Below are 17,373 nucleotides of genomic sequence, written 5' to 3' on the forward strand. Positions count from 1 at the left end.
TCAATTGAAAAACTCAAAGTGTTGAATCAAGTATTGTTTTTTGTATCAGTTCATATAACTTTTGCCATAGAATCTGTACATCAAAAATCTCTTCCCATTGATTTTGCAACCTGTATGGTGCAGCTGTCAACATTTTTGTCCTAAAATGAAACTGGTATATTTTTCTATTTATGCCAATTCCTTTCAGCCAATTTGTATCTTTAATATATGGCAGATAAACAAGTTCTCTACCTTCTCCCTCTTCCACTTGCCTCCTCCATTTTTGCAGTAATGCAGCAATAAAAAAGTTGGTTGTAACTTTGGATTGAGCAGACATTCCCATATATTCATGATAGTTACATATGTGACATAACTCCATTCTCTATTCATAATATCATAAAAAATTGTTTTTTATCAATCAGCATATTCGTGTTTAACCATAATATTTGTTGTAATATTTGTTCTATCTTTTCTGGAGGATAACATGTCAATTGTAACCAGCTTTGTATAGCTTGTTTAAGAAAGGGCAATATTTTAAACAAAGTTTAATTTTCAATTAATCGGAAATAAGAAATTGTAATCTGTATAAAGGCAAAAAGGCAATTTTTGAACAAAGGATGAGCCTTTCTTAATAATCTACTGGAGAACTAGATCGGGTTTAGTGTAACTTATGTATGAGTGAAGCTTTTATTGAGAGGTTTAATGCTTTAATATTTAATCATTTGAGCCCCCCAAACTCATGTTCATTATATAAACAGGCACATTTAATTTTGGCTTAGTCTGGCTTAGCGTTCCAAATAAAGTGAAATATTTTTTGCTCATATGATTTTTTTTAATGAGTCGTCTGGAGTAGGCAGCGCCATTAGTAAGTAAGTAGACTGTGATAGGACCAAAGAGTTAACCAATGTGATTTTTCCATAATAGACAAGTACTTACCTCTCGATGGTTGCAGAATCTTATCTATTTTTGCAAACTTTCTATTGAAATTGGTTGTGGTAAGTTCATTTATATTTTTTGAGATATGAATACCAAGTATGTCTACTTCACCATCCGCCCATTTTATTGGTAAACTACAAGGTAGTGTAAACATTGTGTATTTTAACGATCCAGTAAGTAATATGGTACAATTGTCATAATTGGGTTTTAGTCCAGAGAGGCTAGAAAAGTGATCTTCAATGAGACTGTGCAGGGATCCGGATTGTGGACTTAAGAAAAAACATACATTGACACTTTTGTTTTTAACCCCTGGATTTCTAACCCCTTGATGTTCTTGTTGCATCTGATTTTAATACTGAGCATTTCGATGGCCATAATAAATAGATATGGAGACATCAGACAGCCTTGTTTTACTTCTCTTAACAGTTCAATACTTTCTGAGAAGTAACCATTATTTACTATTTTACACCTGGGGTTGCTGTACATAACTTTAACCCATTGTATAAGAGATTCACCGAAATTAAATAAATGGCAGACTTGACGTCATGCTAAAGTTTGAGATACCCTCACTCATCTTAAACTCAAGCCTTCTGCCTGTCTGCAAAGTTTAGTTTGTTCTCTTCGATCAGGGATCATCAACTAGATTCAGCCGCGGGCCAATTTTTTTCTTGAGTGGATGGTCAGGGGGCCGGAACATAATTACAAATGATTTGTAGACTGCAAATTGACCGCAAGAAGCCCAAACAGATATAATATTAGGCTAAAACATAATCATTTCAAACCTTGCTTACATTTGTATACGATCACGTGTCTCTCTATTATGCGTGTGAATACTTGGGAAAATATTTCTTAATAAATTCAAATCACTTGGAGCTGATTTCCTGGTGTTTTTACAGTCTTATGTCCAACAATGACAAATAAAACCATCCCGCAGGCTGCTAGTTGGGGAACCCTGTCTTAGATTATTATGGAAAGTACCTTGAAAAGGCTTACCTAACATGACCTGCTTTAGTGAGCATTCAGGAATGTGATTGCCTTGGTTTGTGCTGCCTGTGAAAAAGTATTCCAGGATAAAATAGCGTGATGCTACTATGCATCAGAATATTATAATGGTATGTACAGTATATGCAAATCAGTCCTCTTATCATTTATTTGAATACATATTCATTAAACACAGAGGCAGGGGTTGATGAAGGGCTGACCCAGGTCAAATGATAAGACAGAACCATATAAGACAGAACACTGCAGCAGGGCCACAAGACAATAGAATAGTACTGCAGTCATCTACTATAAATAGCTAAATGCAAATATGGACATGCCTGAATGGCTAACTGAGTTAGAAATGATATTTTATTTCAATTTAATTTGTGAACTTAGCTGCCTCATTGAATTTAATGACATAGCTATATCGGCACAGTCTTTGTCCTTGTTCAAAATATTCAAAGAGCTTATGAGAGGGGTACAGTACATTTTCTTTCTAGTGTAGAGTTTGAATGGAGCCACTTTCAGACCCACATTACTGCTCCCCGATCAGCAGTCATGTCCAGGTCAGTCTGTCTGGTACCCAGTCAGTCTCAGATGCTGTAATACAGCTGTAATCGAAACCCCCTGTCACGTTCATTTAAATTTGACTTGATAAATTACAAATCCTACTTTTTGACTAGGGGCAAGGTTTTAATGAAACTTTTGCTCTGCAGTGTTCCTATGTAAAGTGTGACGTGACAAGAGAGGTGAAGCTTGAAGGTGGAACATGTGTCCATGCTTATGTGTGTTCATGTGCACACTTGTATGTTTTGTTTCTATGTGAGTATGTGCACTTACATGCCTACTTGTGTAATATGAGAAAGGACAGTGGTCCAGTGTTTTCTTAACAAAAGGCCAATCAGGCCACAATTTTTCAGACATCACATACAGTGCATTCGGAAAGTATTCAGACCGCTTGACTTTTTCCACATTTTGTTATGTTACAGCCTTGTTCTAAAATGGATTAAATAGTTTTTTCCCCTCATCAGTCTACACACAATACCCCATAATGACAAAGCGAAAACAGGTTTATTGATATTTTTGCTAAAATATATTTTATTTATTTATTTATTTAACCAGGTAAGCCAGTTGAGAACAAGTTCTCATTTACAACTGCGACCTGGCCAAGATAAAGCAAAGCAGTTGTCACGATTGTTAGAAGTAACGGACCAAGGCGCAGCGTGATATGCGTACATCTTACTTTAATAGTGTACTATAAACACGATACAAATAACAAAACAACAAAACGATACGTGAAGTCCTCGGTATTACAATACAAACCGACATGGAACAAGATCCCACAAAACACAAGTGCACAACAGGCTGCCTAAGTATGGTTCCCAATCAGAGACAACAAGCAACAGCTGATTCTCGTTGCCTCTGAGAACCACCCCGGCCAACATAGAAACACATAACCTAGAACAGAACATAGAAAACGAAACATAGACACTACACAAAGAAACTAACACCCTGGCTCAACATACAAGAGTCCCCAGAGCCAGGGCGTGACAGTACCCCCCCCCCCCCAAAGGCGCGGACTGCGACCGCGCCAACATAAACCCAACAGGGGAGGGGCCGGGTGGGCGTTCCTCCTCGGAGGCGGATCCAGCTCCGGGCGTGACCACCAACCTCTAACAACCCCCCCGTAGCGCCCCTGGTCTGGTCCCGCTGGCTGGAGCTGGACTGGACATCGGTGGAGCGGATTGCTTAGGCTCCGGTGTGGAGCAGCTGACCGGTACCTGACCAGGCACCGGTGAAACAGGCACGGGCTGTGCCGGACTGACGACGCGCACCACAGGCTTGGTGCCGGGAGCAGGGACGGGCCGGACTGGGCTGACGACGCGCACCATTGGCTTGGTGCGGGGAGCAGGAATGGGCCGGAACGGGCTGACGAAGCGCACCACTGGCTTGGTGCGGGGAGCAGGAACAGGCCGGGCCGAGCTGGCGACGCGCACCATAGGCTTGGTGCGGGGAGCAGGAACAGGCTGGGCCGGGCTGGCGACGCACACCATAGGCTTGGTGCGGGGAGCAGGAACAGGCCGGGCCGGGCTGTCGACGCGCACCATTGGCTTGGTGCGAGGGGCAGGAACAGGCCGGGCCGGGCTGGCGACGCGCACCTGGCTTGGTGCGAGGGGCAGGAACAGGCCGGGCCGGGCTGGCGAGACGGACTGGAGGTCTGGAGCGAAGAGCTGACACAACCCGTCCTGGCTGAATGCCTATTTTTACACACACTGTGTGATGCATCAGCACAGGACGTACAGGGCTGTGTACTCGTACTGGCACTACAGCACGTGACACTGGCGCAGGATATCCGGGACCGAGGAGGGGTACTGGAGGCCACGAGCGTTGAGCCGGCACACTCCGTCCTGGCTGCATGCCCACCTTAGCACGACACGTGCGTGGTGCTCGCACAGGGCGTACCGGACTGTGCCGGACCACTCGCGGCACAGTACGCAGCTCCGCATACCTCGGAACCTGCCCAGTCTCACGCTGCCTAGCCTGAGTACGGGGAGTTGGCTCTGCTCTACATCTAGGCTCCGCCAACCTCCCTTCCAGCCCCCCAAACCCGGTGGCATTCTCTCCTAATCCCCAAACTCGCCCTGTAGCTGCCTCCAGCAGCCCCGTCGTCCATGCCGTGTGCCCCCCCCAAAAAATGTCTTGGGGTTGCCTCTTGCGTGTCCGACGTCGGCCCGGTTGGCGCCGCTGCTCCTCTCTATGGCGCGCCTCCACCGTCTCCTCCCACGGACGGCGATCCATCCCGGCCTGGATTTCCTCCCAAGTCGAGGACCCCTTCCCGTCCAAAATCTCCTCCCAAGTCCAGGCTGTCTGCTCCTGGATACGCTGCTTGGTCCTTTGATGGTGGGATCTTCTGTCACGATCGTCATAATGAGCGGACCAAGGTGCAGCGCGATATGCGTACATCTTACTTTAATAGTGTACTATAAACACGATACAAACAACAAAACGATATGTGAAGTCCTCGGTATTACAATACAAACCAACACGGAACAAGATCCCACAAAACACAAGTGCACAACAGGCTGCCTAAGTATGGATCCCAATCAGAGACAACAAGCAACAGCTGATTCTCGTTGCCTCTGATTGAGAACCACCCCGGCCAACATAGAAACACATAACCTAGAACAGAACATAGAAAACGAAACATAGACACTACACAAAGAAACTAACACCCTGGCTCAACATACAAGAGTCCCCAGAGCCAGGGCGTGACAGCAGTGCGATAAAAACAACAACACAGAGTTACGTATGGAATAAACATATGGAATAAACAGTACCAGTCAAAAGTTTAGACACACCTACTCATTCAAGGGTTTTTCTTTATTTTTACTATTTTCTACATTGTAGAATATTAGTGAAGACATCAAAACTGTGAAATAACACATATGGAATCATGTAGTAACCAAAAAAGTGTTAAACAAATCAAAATATATTTTATATTTGAGATTCTTCAAAGTATCCACCCTTTGCCTTGATGACAGCTTTGCACACTCTTGGAATTCTCTCAACCAGCTTCACCTGGAATGCTTTTCCAACAGTCTTGAAGGAGTTCCCACATATGCTGAGCACTTGTTGGCTGCTTTTCCATCACTCTGCGGTCCAACTCATCCCAAACTATCTCAATTGGGTTGAGGTCGGGGGATTGTGGAGGCCAGGTTATCTGATGCACCATTCCATCACACTCCTTCTTGGTAAAATAGCCCTTACACAGCCTGGAGGTGTGTTGGGTCATTATCCTGTTGAAAAACAAATGAAAGTCCCACTAAGCACAAACCAGATGGGATGGCGTATCGCTGCAGAATGCTGTGGTAGCCATGCTGGTTAAGTGTGCCTTGAATTCTAAATAAATCACAGACAGTGTCACCAGCAAAGCACCCCCACACCATTACACCTCCTCCTCCATGCTTCACGGTGGGAACCACATACGTGGAGATCATCCGTTCACCTACTCTGCGTCTCACAAAGACACGGCGGTTGAAACCAAAAATCTCAAATTTGGACTCATCAGGACAGATTTCCACCGGTCTAATGTCCATTGCTCGTGTTTCTTGGCCCAAGCAAGTCTCTTCTTCTTCTTGGTGTCCTTTAGTAGTGGTTTCTATGCAGCAACTCCACAATGAAGGCCTGATTCACGCAGTCTCCTCTGAACAGTTGATGTTGAGATGTGTCTGTTACATTTTACATTTTAGTCATTTAGCAGACGCTCTTATCCAGAGTGAGTGCATACATTTTTCATACTGTTACTTGAACTCTGTGAAGCATTTATTTGGGCATTTATTTGGGCTGCAATTTCTGAGGCTGGTAACTCTAATGAACTTATCCTCTGCAGCAGATGTAACTCTGGGTCTTCCTTTCCTGTGGCGGTCCTCATGAATAGCCAGTTTCATCATAGCGCTTGATGGTTTTTGTGTCTGCACTTGAAGAAACTTTCAAAGTTCATGAAATTTTCCGGATTGACTGACCTTCTGGTCTTAAAATAATGATGGACTGTCGTTTCTCTTTGCTTATTTGAGCTGTTTTTGCCATAATATGGACATAATATGGCTATCGTGTTTCAGTGCGCTCATGCCTGTGTCCTGTCCCCCTCAGATCCTATCTCCTGTCCTATCTCTGTATTGGATCTGTAGGAGCTGTCCCATAATAAGGACATTAATAATGCATTCTTCTCGCTATGAGACGTCTCACTGTGCCTCTTCCACAATTCCGTGGGCCCGGCGGTGGCGTGTAGCGTGCTGTGTTCCTGACAGGAGTGTACCATCATCACCACAGTTCCCCCTGACAGGTGTTGCCGAGTGTTCTGTGCAGACGCTCAGATCACAGAACCTAATGACAATACGCGGAACACGGCCACTTCCTACATGGACCGTCACAGTCCAGTCGGCTTACTAACAAATGGGCTCTTATTTAGCTATCAATTCCATTCAGCTGACGTCAGCTCGTTCAATTACATTTACATTTTAGTCATTTAGCAGACGCTCTTATCCAGAGCGACTTACAGGAGCAATTAGGGTTAAGTGCCTTGCTCAAGGGCACATTAACGTCATTTAGCAGACGCTCTTAGCCAGAGCGACTCACAAATTGGTGCGTTCACCCTATAGCCAGTGGGATAACCACTTTACAATTGGGGGGGGGGGGGGGGGTAGAAGGATTCCTTTATCCTATCCCAGGTATTCCTTAAAGAGGTGGGGTTTCAAATGTCTCCGGAAGGTGGTGAGTGACTCCGCTGTCCTGGCGTCGTGAGGGAGCTTGTTCCACCATTGGGGTGCCAGAGCAGCGAACAGTTTTGACTGGGCTGAGCGGGAACTATGCTTCCGCAGAGGAAGGGGAGCCAGCAGGCCAGAGGTGGATGAGCGCAATGCCCTCGTTTGGGTGTAGGGACTGATCAGAGCCTGAAGGTACAGAGGTGCCGTTCCCCTCACTGCTCCATAGGCAAGCACCATGGTCTTGTGCAATTCCCCCTCTCTAGTAATTTCAAAGGAATACAAGGCCATTGATCATGTGGGATTACTGTCTTGTGAGGAGCTACTGGTCCTATACATACAGTGGGGGAAAAAAGTATTTAGTCAGCCACCAATTGTGCAAGTTCTCCCACTTAAAAAGATGAGAGAGGCCTGTAATTTTCATCATAGGTACACGTCAACTATGACAGACAAATTGAGATTTTTTTTCTTCAGAAAATCACATTGTAGTATTTTTAATGAATTTATTTGCAAATTATGGTGGAAAATAAGTATTTGGTCACCTACAAACAAGCAAGATTTCTGGCTCTCACAGACCTGTAACTTCTTCTTTAAGAGGCTCCTCTGTCCACTCGTTACCTGTATTAATGGCACCTGTTTGAACTTGTTATCAGTATAAAAGACACCTGTCCACAACCTCAAACAGTCACACTCCAAACTCCACTATGGCCAAGACCAAAGAGCTGTCAAAGGACACCAGAAACAAAATTGTAGACCTGCACCAGGCTGGGAAGACTGAATCTGCAATAGGTAAGCAGCTTGGTTTGAAGAAATCAACTGTGGGAGCAATTATTAGGAAATGGAAGACACTGATAATCTCCCTCGATCTGGGGCTCCACGCAAGATCTCACCCCGTGGGGTCAAAATGATCACAAGAACGGTGAGCAAAAATCCCAGAACCACACGGGGGGACCTAGTGAATGACTTGCAGAGAGCTGGGACCAAAGTAACAAAGCCTACCATCAGTAACACACTATGCCGCCAGGGACTCAAATCCTGCAGTGCCAGACGTGTCCCCCTGCTTAAGCCAGTACATGTTCAGGCCCATCTGAAGTTTGCTAGAGTGCATTTGGATGATCCAGAAGAGGATTGGGAGAATGTAATACGGTCAGATGAAACCAAAATAGAACTTTTTGGTAAAAACTCAACTCGTCGTGTTTGGAGGACAAAGAATGCTGAGTTGCATCCAAAGAACAGCATACCTACTGTGAAGCATGGGGGTGGAAACATCATGCTTTGGGGCTGTTTTTCTAATTTTGTCTGTCATAGTTGACGTGTACCTATGATGAAAATTACAGGCCTCTCTCATCTTTTTAAGTGGGAGAACTTGCACAATTGGTGGCTGACTAAATACTTTTTTCCCCCACTGTACAGCAGTCTAATGTGGGCAGAGATTTACAGTGCTGCTTCAGGGAGGTCAACCCAGTGAGACTCAGTCTAGGACACTCATAACACTCCCACTCACACTGGTCTCTCAATGGGCAGAGGTCATTGGCAGAGCAGACAGTGGTTCACAATGTCATGTGTCCCTGACTCCCTGCTCCAGTCTGCTCCCACTCACCTTGTCTAGCCCCACTGTAATCTGTGCTGTGGTAGACAGTAGACAGCAAACAGTAGGCTGCTGCTTGAATGCCCTGTCTGTAGTGTTACCATTGAGAATTCAGACACAATTGGTGGCTGACTAAATACTTTTTTTCCCCACTGTACCACTACCAGAGAACCTCTGGTACACAGTATGCATGGTTGTGTCTGGATTTCTAGGTATCACTCTCAGCTAGACCCTTATCTCAGCTTGTGACCCACAGGGCTCTCTTTAGTACTCTCAATTTCTGACTTCTCTTAGCTTTGATGTCACGCTGCCTTCCTCCTCTCTCCTTTTAGGTTTTTATAGCCATTGCATTAGACTATAATGCAATGAACAATGGCAATAAAAGCCAGTGAAGCAGATCTGGAACTGTATATTTACATGCCTCTCTGCGAATGGTTTGTCTCCTCTTTAGGGTTCTGCTACTATATACTGTCACGGTTTCGGCCGAGGCTGCTCCTCCTCCTGGTTCGGGCAGGCTTCGGCGTTCGCCGTCCCCGGAGTACTAGCTGCCACCGCTCTATGTTTCTGTATTTGATTGCTTTTGTCTGTCTGTCACACCTGTGTCTGTTTGGGTGTTGATTACGTGTCTTATAAGTTCCTTGTTTTGCTCTAGGGTAATTGTGTGTTGTTATTTTGTTGCCACTTTGTCGATGCTACGTGCTTGTATTCCGTTTTGTTTCATGTTTAGTGTTTTACGCGTATGCGTAATTTTCCCTCGCCACTTCGTGTATTTTCGAGGTCGGGGTTTTCCACTCGTGTTATTTAGACTATTAAAGTCTTGTTGGACTAACCTCTGTTTCCTGCGCTTGACTCCTCCACCACATCCACATCGGTTTAGTGACATATACAGTAGGCCTACCCTATTGGGCTGCCAGTGCAAACACAGAAAATAATGGATGGAAGTTGAAATATTCGTAGAATATCTGAATAATTAATATTTGTTAGTGAGAGAGGAGCTCTGTCTGACCACATTTTCTTTTAGCTGCCACATTGCATCTCTTTTTCTCATTGGTCAGAGTGTAGGCTTAGTCTCTGCGGCTATATTTTACTTTACTCTGTACTTTCAATCTCTGCTTTTTAATCTGCTTGAATTAGTTATTAGAATAGCTCAATATACTGTAGCTGTGTATTGGCGCTATGTGGTGGAATGGGACCAGTGATGACGCTTGCAGGATCCAGAGCCAGATATCTTTTTTCTGTAAATGTAAAAGCTTTTTAAAAAAAGACTCTCCAATGTTTCATTCACTTACCTGCACTGATTTGTGTGCTGTGTTCAATGTCTGTGATAGTGCATGTTCTAATGAAGGAATCTCTCTCCACATCTCTCCCTCTCTCTACCCCCCTCTCTGTCTCTCATCTATCTCCCTCTCTTTCTCTCCTGTTTTTCCCTCCACCCGCCCCTCACCTTTCCCTCTCTCTCTCCCTCCCTCCCTCCCTCCCCCCTCTCAGATCTGGACCTGCGCTACTTCTGGAGCTGGAGTGCGTTTGAGGACTATCTGCTGTTCTGCTTTGCCTTCACGGTGCTGTGTGCCTTCCTCACCCTTCTCCTGCTGGACTCTGTGCTGTTCGTGGAGGGCCTAGGCTCCCTGGCTGTGCTGTTCGAGGCCATGCTGGGGGTGCCACAGCTGCTGCAGAACTTCCACAACCACTCCACCCACGGCATGAGGTGAGTGAGTGGCCTGGCAGGCTGGCACACACTCGATGAACCCTGTGTGGTGTATACTGTATTTCAATAGGCTGTTTTTTGTTGAGCGGTTGGAAAATTATTGTTATTTTTTAATGGCACCTGTCTGATTCGCACCTGTCTCAGTGGATTAATCCATTGCGGAGGCCGCTGGAATTGCACAGTTCATCACTCTAAGACATTGAATATTGTCGTGGCAGACCAGGGGGTTTGATCAAGACGTTTACACAGATCAGACACGGAGACAAGTGTGATACCTCAGTTTCAAGGGTGTTTATCTACAACAATGCGGTACGCCACATTGTATATATTGTATATGGTTTAGGGCTATCCGTGACAAAAAAAAATATTGTCCAACCGAAAGTCGTCTGTTCTTTTGACCAATCGATTGGTCGAAATTGTTGAACACCCTAAGTGTTTTAATAAAATCAACTATATATGCATTGAGCTTGTCTGATGCTTTAAGCTCACTGTTTGATGAAATAAGACACTAATTACTCAAGAGGGAGCCAGATATCAAGAAACCAAAAAAACTTAACCTGTCCCGACCATCCTCCTCCCACGCCTACTGGCTTTCGCAAATTTTGCCGTTACTCTCCTGAAGTTGCCGGTAATAGGCTGCACGAGGAGTCGGCAAACTCTCTCATGTGCAATGCCAATTTATCTTACAATTTCTACCGATCTGGGTGCCAGTTATGGTTTTCCTATGCACATTTTCGGAACAGTTTCATTTCATTTATAATAACGTCTTCGTATCTCAAAATCATTTAAATTAATCGAAATTCTATCCAAATCTAAATGAAAATGGTACAAACCTACACTACCATTCAAAAGTTTGGGATCACTTAGAATGTCCTTGTTTTCCATGACAACATACATGAAATGAGTTTGAATAGGAAATATAGCAAAATTAATAGGAAATGTAGTCATTGACAAGGTTAGAAATAATGATTTTTAATTGAAATAATAATTGTGTCCTTCAAACTTAGCTTTCGTCAAAGAATCCTCCATTTGCAGCAATTACAGCCTTGCAGACCTTTGGCATTCTAGTTGTCCATTTGTTGAGGTAATCTGAAGAGATCTCACCCCATGCTTCCTGAAGCACCTCCCACAAGTTGGATTGGCTTGATTGGCACTTCTTACGTTCCATATGGTCAAGTTGCTCCCACAACAGCTCAATAGGGTTGAGATCCTGTGACTGTGCTGGCCACTCCATTATAGACAGAATACCAGCTGACTGCTTCTTCTATAAATAGTTATTGCATAGTTTGGAGCTGTGCTTTGGGTCATTGTCCTGTTGTAGGAGGAAATTGGCTCCAATCAAGCGCCGTCCACAGGGTAGGGCATGGCGTTGCAAAATGGAATGATAGCCTTCCTTTTTCAAGATCCCTTTTACTCTGTACAAATCTCCCACTTTACCACCACCAAAGCACCCCCAGACCATAACAATGCCTCCACCATGCTTGACAGATGGCATCAAGCACTCCTCCAGCATCTTTTCATTTGGTCTGCATCTCACAAATGTTCTTCTTTGTGATCCGAACACCTCAAACTTCGATTCGTCTGTCCATAACACTTTTTTCCAATCTTCCTCTGTCCAGTGTCTGTGTTCTTTTGCCCATCTTAATTTTTTCTTTTTATTGGCCAGTCTGAGATATAGCTTTTTCTTTGCAACTCTACCTAGAAGGTCAGCATCCCGGAGTCGCCTCTTCACTGTTGACGTTGAGACTGGTGTTTTGCGGGTACTATTTAATGAAGCTGCCAGTTGAGGACCTGTGAGGCGTCTGTTTCTCAAACTAAACACTCTAATGTATTTGTCCTCTTGCTCAGTTGTGCACAGGGGCCTCCCACTCCTCTTTCAATTCTGGTTAGAGACAGTTTGCACTGTTCTGTGAAGGGAGTAGTACACAGCGTTGTACGAGATCTTCAGTTTCTTGGCAATTTCTCACATGGAATAGCCTTCATTTCTCAGAACAAGAATAGACTGATGAGTTTCAGAAGAAAGTTATTTGTTTCTGGCCATTTTGAGCCTGTAATAACCCACAATTGCTGATGCTCCAGATACTCAACTAGTCTCAAGAAGGCCAGTTGTATTGCTTCTTTAATCAGCACAACAGTTTTCAGCTGTGCTAACATAATTGCGAAAGGGTTTTCTAATGATCAATTAGCCTTTTAAAATGATAAACTTGGATTAGCAAACACAATGTCCCATTGGAACACAGGACTGATGGTTGCTGATAATGGGCCTCTGTACGCCTATGTAGATATTTCATAAAAAATCAGCCGTTTCCAGCTACAATAGCCATTTCAACATTAACAATGGCTACACTGTATTTCTGATCAATTTTATGTTATTTTAATGGACAAAAAAATGCTTTTCTTTCGAAAACAAGGACATTTCTAAGTGATCCCAAACTTTTGAACGGTAGTGTAAAAAGTAACTTCTATTGCCATTGCCAACTATGTAAAAAATAACCCATAAAGCCAACAAATTAAAACATTGCAACCTGCAGGTAGAAAATATCCTGATAAAAATAAATATCCTATAAATCACATTGGTTACGCATGGCCTGTCTGCAACGAACTTGAAACATTGTATCAACTATTAACTTGGGTCCAGCCTGAAGCTCCTTGCAACATTGTATAACATTATCTGGGCCCTCAAGAGTTCCTGCGCCAGTGAGCTCGGGACAGACACCGCTGTAGGCTATTTGTTCAAGGGATAAGAAGTCATCGGGTAGGCCTGGGTCAGAGCATGACATTTTTTCCTTTCACGCTGAGTGGTTATCGAAAGATTTTTCAAATACATTGAGGAGTTATTGTCATTCTCAATGGAAGTAGAAACAGACTTAGTTTTCTTGCTGTTTGAGGTGAAGAAAACATTACTTTGAGAAGCTCCACAGCTCATTAGTGGTGGTGCATTAAGCCAATCAGAAATACTATCAGATCCCCAAATGGACACATATATTCATACATTTGCACGCAGGCCAGGTAGCTTATAGGCCTACTTCTATGCGTAATCAGTTGCGCATCCTTACTCAACATTGACAGGAGCGCTCCAAACAAAAGACAGTGACTAAATTGACAAAACTCTTAAATGGAATGAAATGAACCAAAACTTGTTTCTCACAAGTGTAGCATAGGTTGTGCGCTCTGCAAACAACGTGTCTACTCCCACAATCAGAACGGTAAAAGACTGGAATAATAATATATTGAATGCATTAACACAAGAACCGCCTGGCCTTTCAGAATATACAGTACCAGTCAAAAGTTTGGACACACCTACTCATTCAAGGGTTTTTCTTTATTTTTATTATTTACATAGTAGAATAATAGTGAAGACATCAAAACTATGAAATAACGCATATGGAATCATGTAGTAACCAAAAAAGTGTTAAACACATTCTTCAAATAGCCACCCTTTGCCTTGGTGACAGCTTTTCACACTCTTGGCATTCTCTCAACCAGCTTCACCTGGAATGCTTTTCCAACAGTCTTGAAGGAGTTCCCACATATGCTGAGCACTTGTTGGCTGCTTTTCCTTCACTCTGCGGTCCGACTCATCCCAAACCATCCCAATTGGGTTGAGGTCAGGGGAGGCCAGGTCATTGGAGGCCAGGTCATCTGATGCAGCACTCCATCACTCTCCTTCTTGGTCCAATAGCCCTTACACAGCCTGGAGGTGTGTTGGGTCATTGTCCTGTTGAAAACAAATGATAGTCCCACTAAGCCCAAACCAGATGGGATGGCGTATCGCTGCAGAATGCTGTGGTAGCCATGCTGGTTAAGTGTGCCTTGAATTCTAAATAAATCACAGACAGTGTCACAAGCAAAGCAGCCCGACACCATAACACCACCTCCTCCATGCTTTAAGGTGGGAACTACACATGCGGAGATCATCCGTTCACCCACACCGCGTCTCACAAAGAGTGGGAGCTGTGGTGCTTGGGGAAGAGGGAGAGCAGGACCTGCTGCCTTTGCGGCCTGTTTGGCGGCAGTAGCTTCTTTCTTTGTTTCTCACGTAGCTCACATGCCAGATCCAGTGGGATGCATGGTGCTGAGGATGCAAACACTCATTTATTTTACATCTGTACACCGTGAGTGTTGCTTTACCATTCTCCATCACTGATGGACACATTAGCGCCTGGCTGGGTACCAACGTCCTAAAGCACATTGTCTTGGCGGATTAAGTTAGGAATAGGTGTGAAAAAAAACAGGTAAAAAGGCTCTAAATACTTTTCTGTTTGTGATTTCAGAATTCTGACAAATGAGCAGTGTAAAATACAAACATTTAGGAGAAGTCAAGGAAGGAGCAGGACAGCTTTTTTTGGGGGCAGATTCTTTACATTTACAAAATCAAACGTCAGTGGCCGTTGACTATGGCGGTTCTAACAGACATTACCATAACCAAACAAACATTGTAGATTTAGAAATTATAGGAATTAACGGTAGATGTACTACTGGTGAATTGACACTAACAATCAAACGCAAACAATTCACACAATGAAGTTATGAAACAATGAATGTGCACAAATTGCTGGGAAAGAGCACATTCTGGAGAGAGATGTGCATTGTGCAGCCACACTCCCCTTCTTCTTGGACTGTGCCATCCCAGCGGCCTCCGCAATGGATTAGTCTCGGCCTGCGCAATGGATTAGTTCACTGAGATGTGTGCAAATAAGACAGGTGTCTCGTGTGCCATAATTAAAATACATAAAGTGAGGGAAAAAAGTATTTGATCCCCTGCTGATTTTGTACGTTTGCCCACTGACAAAGAAATGATCAGTCTATAATTTTAATGGTAGGTTTATTTGAACAGTAAGAGACAGAATAACAACAAAAAATCCAGAAAAACGCATGTCAGAAATGTTATAAATTGATTTGCATTTTAATGAGGGAAATAAGTATTTGACCCCCTCTCAATCAGAAAGATTTCTGGCTCCCAGGTGTCTTTTATACAGGTAACGAGCTGAGATTAGGAGCACACTCTTAAAGGGAGTGCTCCTAATCTCAGTTTGTTACCTGTATATAAGACACCTGTCCACAGACGCAATCAATCAATCAGATTCCAAACTCTCCACCATGGCCAAGACCAAAGAGCGCTCCAAGGATGTCAGGGACAAGATTGTAGACCTACACAAGGCTGGAATAGGCTACAAGACCATCGCCAAGCAGCTTGGTGAGAAGGTGACAACAGTTGGTGCGATTATTCGCAAATGGAAGAAACACAAAATAACTGTCAATCTCCCGCGGCCTGGGGCTCCATGCAAGATCTTACCTCGTGGAGTTGCAATGATCATGAGAACGGGGAGGAATCAGCCCAGAACTACACAGGAGGATCTTGTCAATGATCTCAAGGCAGCTGGGACCGTAGTCACCAAGAAAACAATTGGTAACACACTACGCCGTGAAGGACTGAAATCCTGCAGCGCCCGCAAGGTCCCCCTGCTCAAGAAAGCACATATACAGGCCCGTCTGAAGTTTGTCAATGAACATCTGAATGATTCAGAGGAGAACTGGGTGAAAGTGTTGTGGTCAGCTGAGACCAAAATCGAGCTCTTTGGCATCAACTCAACTCGCCGTGTTTGGAGGAGGAGGAATGCTGCCTATGACCCCAAGAACACCATCCCCACCGTCAAACATGGAGGTGGAAACATTATGCTTTGGGGGTGTTTTTCTGCTAAGGGGACAGGACAACTTCACCGCATCAAAGGGACGATGGACGGCGCCATGTACCGTCAAATCTTGTGTGAGAACATCCTTCCCTCAGCCAGGGCATTGAAAATGGGTCGTGGATGGGTATTCCAGCATGACAATGACCCAAAACACACGGCCAAGGCAACAAAGGAGTGGCTCAAGAAGAAGCACATTAAGGTCCTGGAGTGGCCTAGCCAGTCTCCAGACCTTAATCCCATAGAACATCTGTGGAGGGAGCTGAAGGTTGGAGTTGCCAAACGTCAGCCTCGAAACCTTAATGACTTGGAGAAGATCTGCAAAGAGTGGGACAAAAGTGGGACAAAATCCCTCCTGAGATGTGTGCAAACCTGGTTGCCAACTACAATAAACGTCTGACCTCTGTGATTGCCAACAAGGGTTTTGCCACCAAGTACTAAGTCATGTTTTGCAGAGGGGTCAAATACTTATTTCCCTCATTAAAATGCTAATCAATTTATATTTTAGATTTTTTGTTGTTATTCTGTCTCTCACTGTTCAAATAAACCTACCATTAAAATTATAGACTGATCATTTCTTTGTCAGTGGGCAAACGTACAAAATCAGCAGGGGATCAAATACTTTTTTTCCCTCACTGTAGGTGTGAGTGTGTGGGTCGAGTCCAGTGTGTGTGCATAGACTCGGTGCAAAAGAGTCAATGCAGGTAGTCCGGGTAGCCATTTGATGCAGTCTTGTTTAGTAGTCTTATGGCTTGGGGGTAGAAGCTGTGGGTCCTGTTGGTTCCTCACTTGTTGCACTGGTACCGCTTGCCATGCAGTAGCAGAGAGAACTGTCTATGGCTTGGGTGGCTGGAGTCTTTGGTGATGCAGCCAGTCAAGATGCTCTCAATGGTGCAGCTTTATAACTTTTTGGGCCCATGCCAAATCTTTTCAGCCTCCTGAGCGGGAAGAGGCGCTGTCGTGTCCTCTTCACAACTGTCTGGGTGTGTGTGGACCATGTTAATTCCTTAGTGATATGGACACCAAGGAACTTGAAGCTCTCAACCCGCTCCACTACAGACCCATCGATGTGTATGTGGGCGTGCTCACCTCTCCGTTTCCTGTAGTCCATGAATACCTCCTTTGTGTTGCTGATGTTGAGGGAGAGGTTGTTGTCCTGGCACCACACTGCCAGGTCTCTGACCTACTCCCTATAGGCTGCCTCATCGTCATCTGTGATTAGTCCTACCACAG

The 17,373-nt window shown here is 44.3% G+C and overlaps 1 protein-coding gene across 1 annotated transcript in view; it reads left to right on the top strand.

The window, feature by feature from the left end:
* Positions 1-17,373, top strand: part of LOC311137157 (solute carrier family 66 member 2-like) — a gene marked incomplete at its 5' end in the record, with an annotated part of 78,888 nt that overhangs the window by 16,121 nt on the left and 45,394 nt on the right. Inside the window, one exon of the mRNA XM_084171509.1 lies at positions 10,234-10,450. Within this exon, the coding sequence (XP_084027635.1) occupies positions 10,234-10,450 (217 nt within the window). The remainder of the gene's footprint in view (positions 1-10,233; positions 10,451-17,373) is intronic.

This window comes from Coregonus lavaretus (genome assembly GCF_964263955.1).
Source record: "Coregonus lavaretus genome assembly, chromosome: 11".
Taxonomy (NCBI): Eukaryota; Metazoa; Chordata; class Actinopteri; order Salmoniformes; family Salmonidae; genus Coregonus; species Coregonus lavaretus.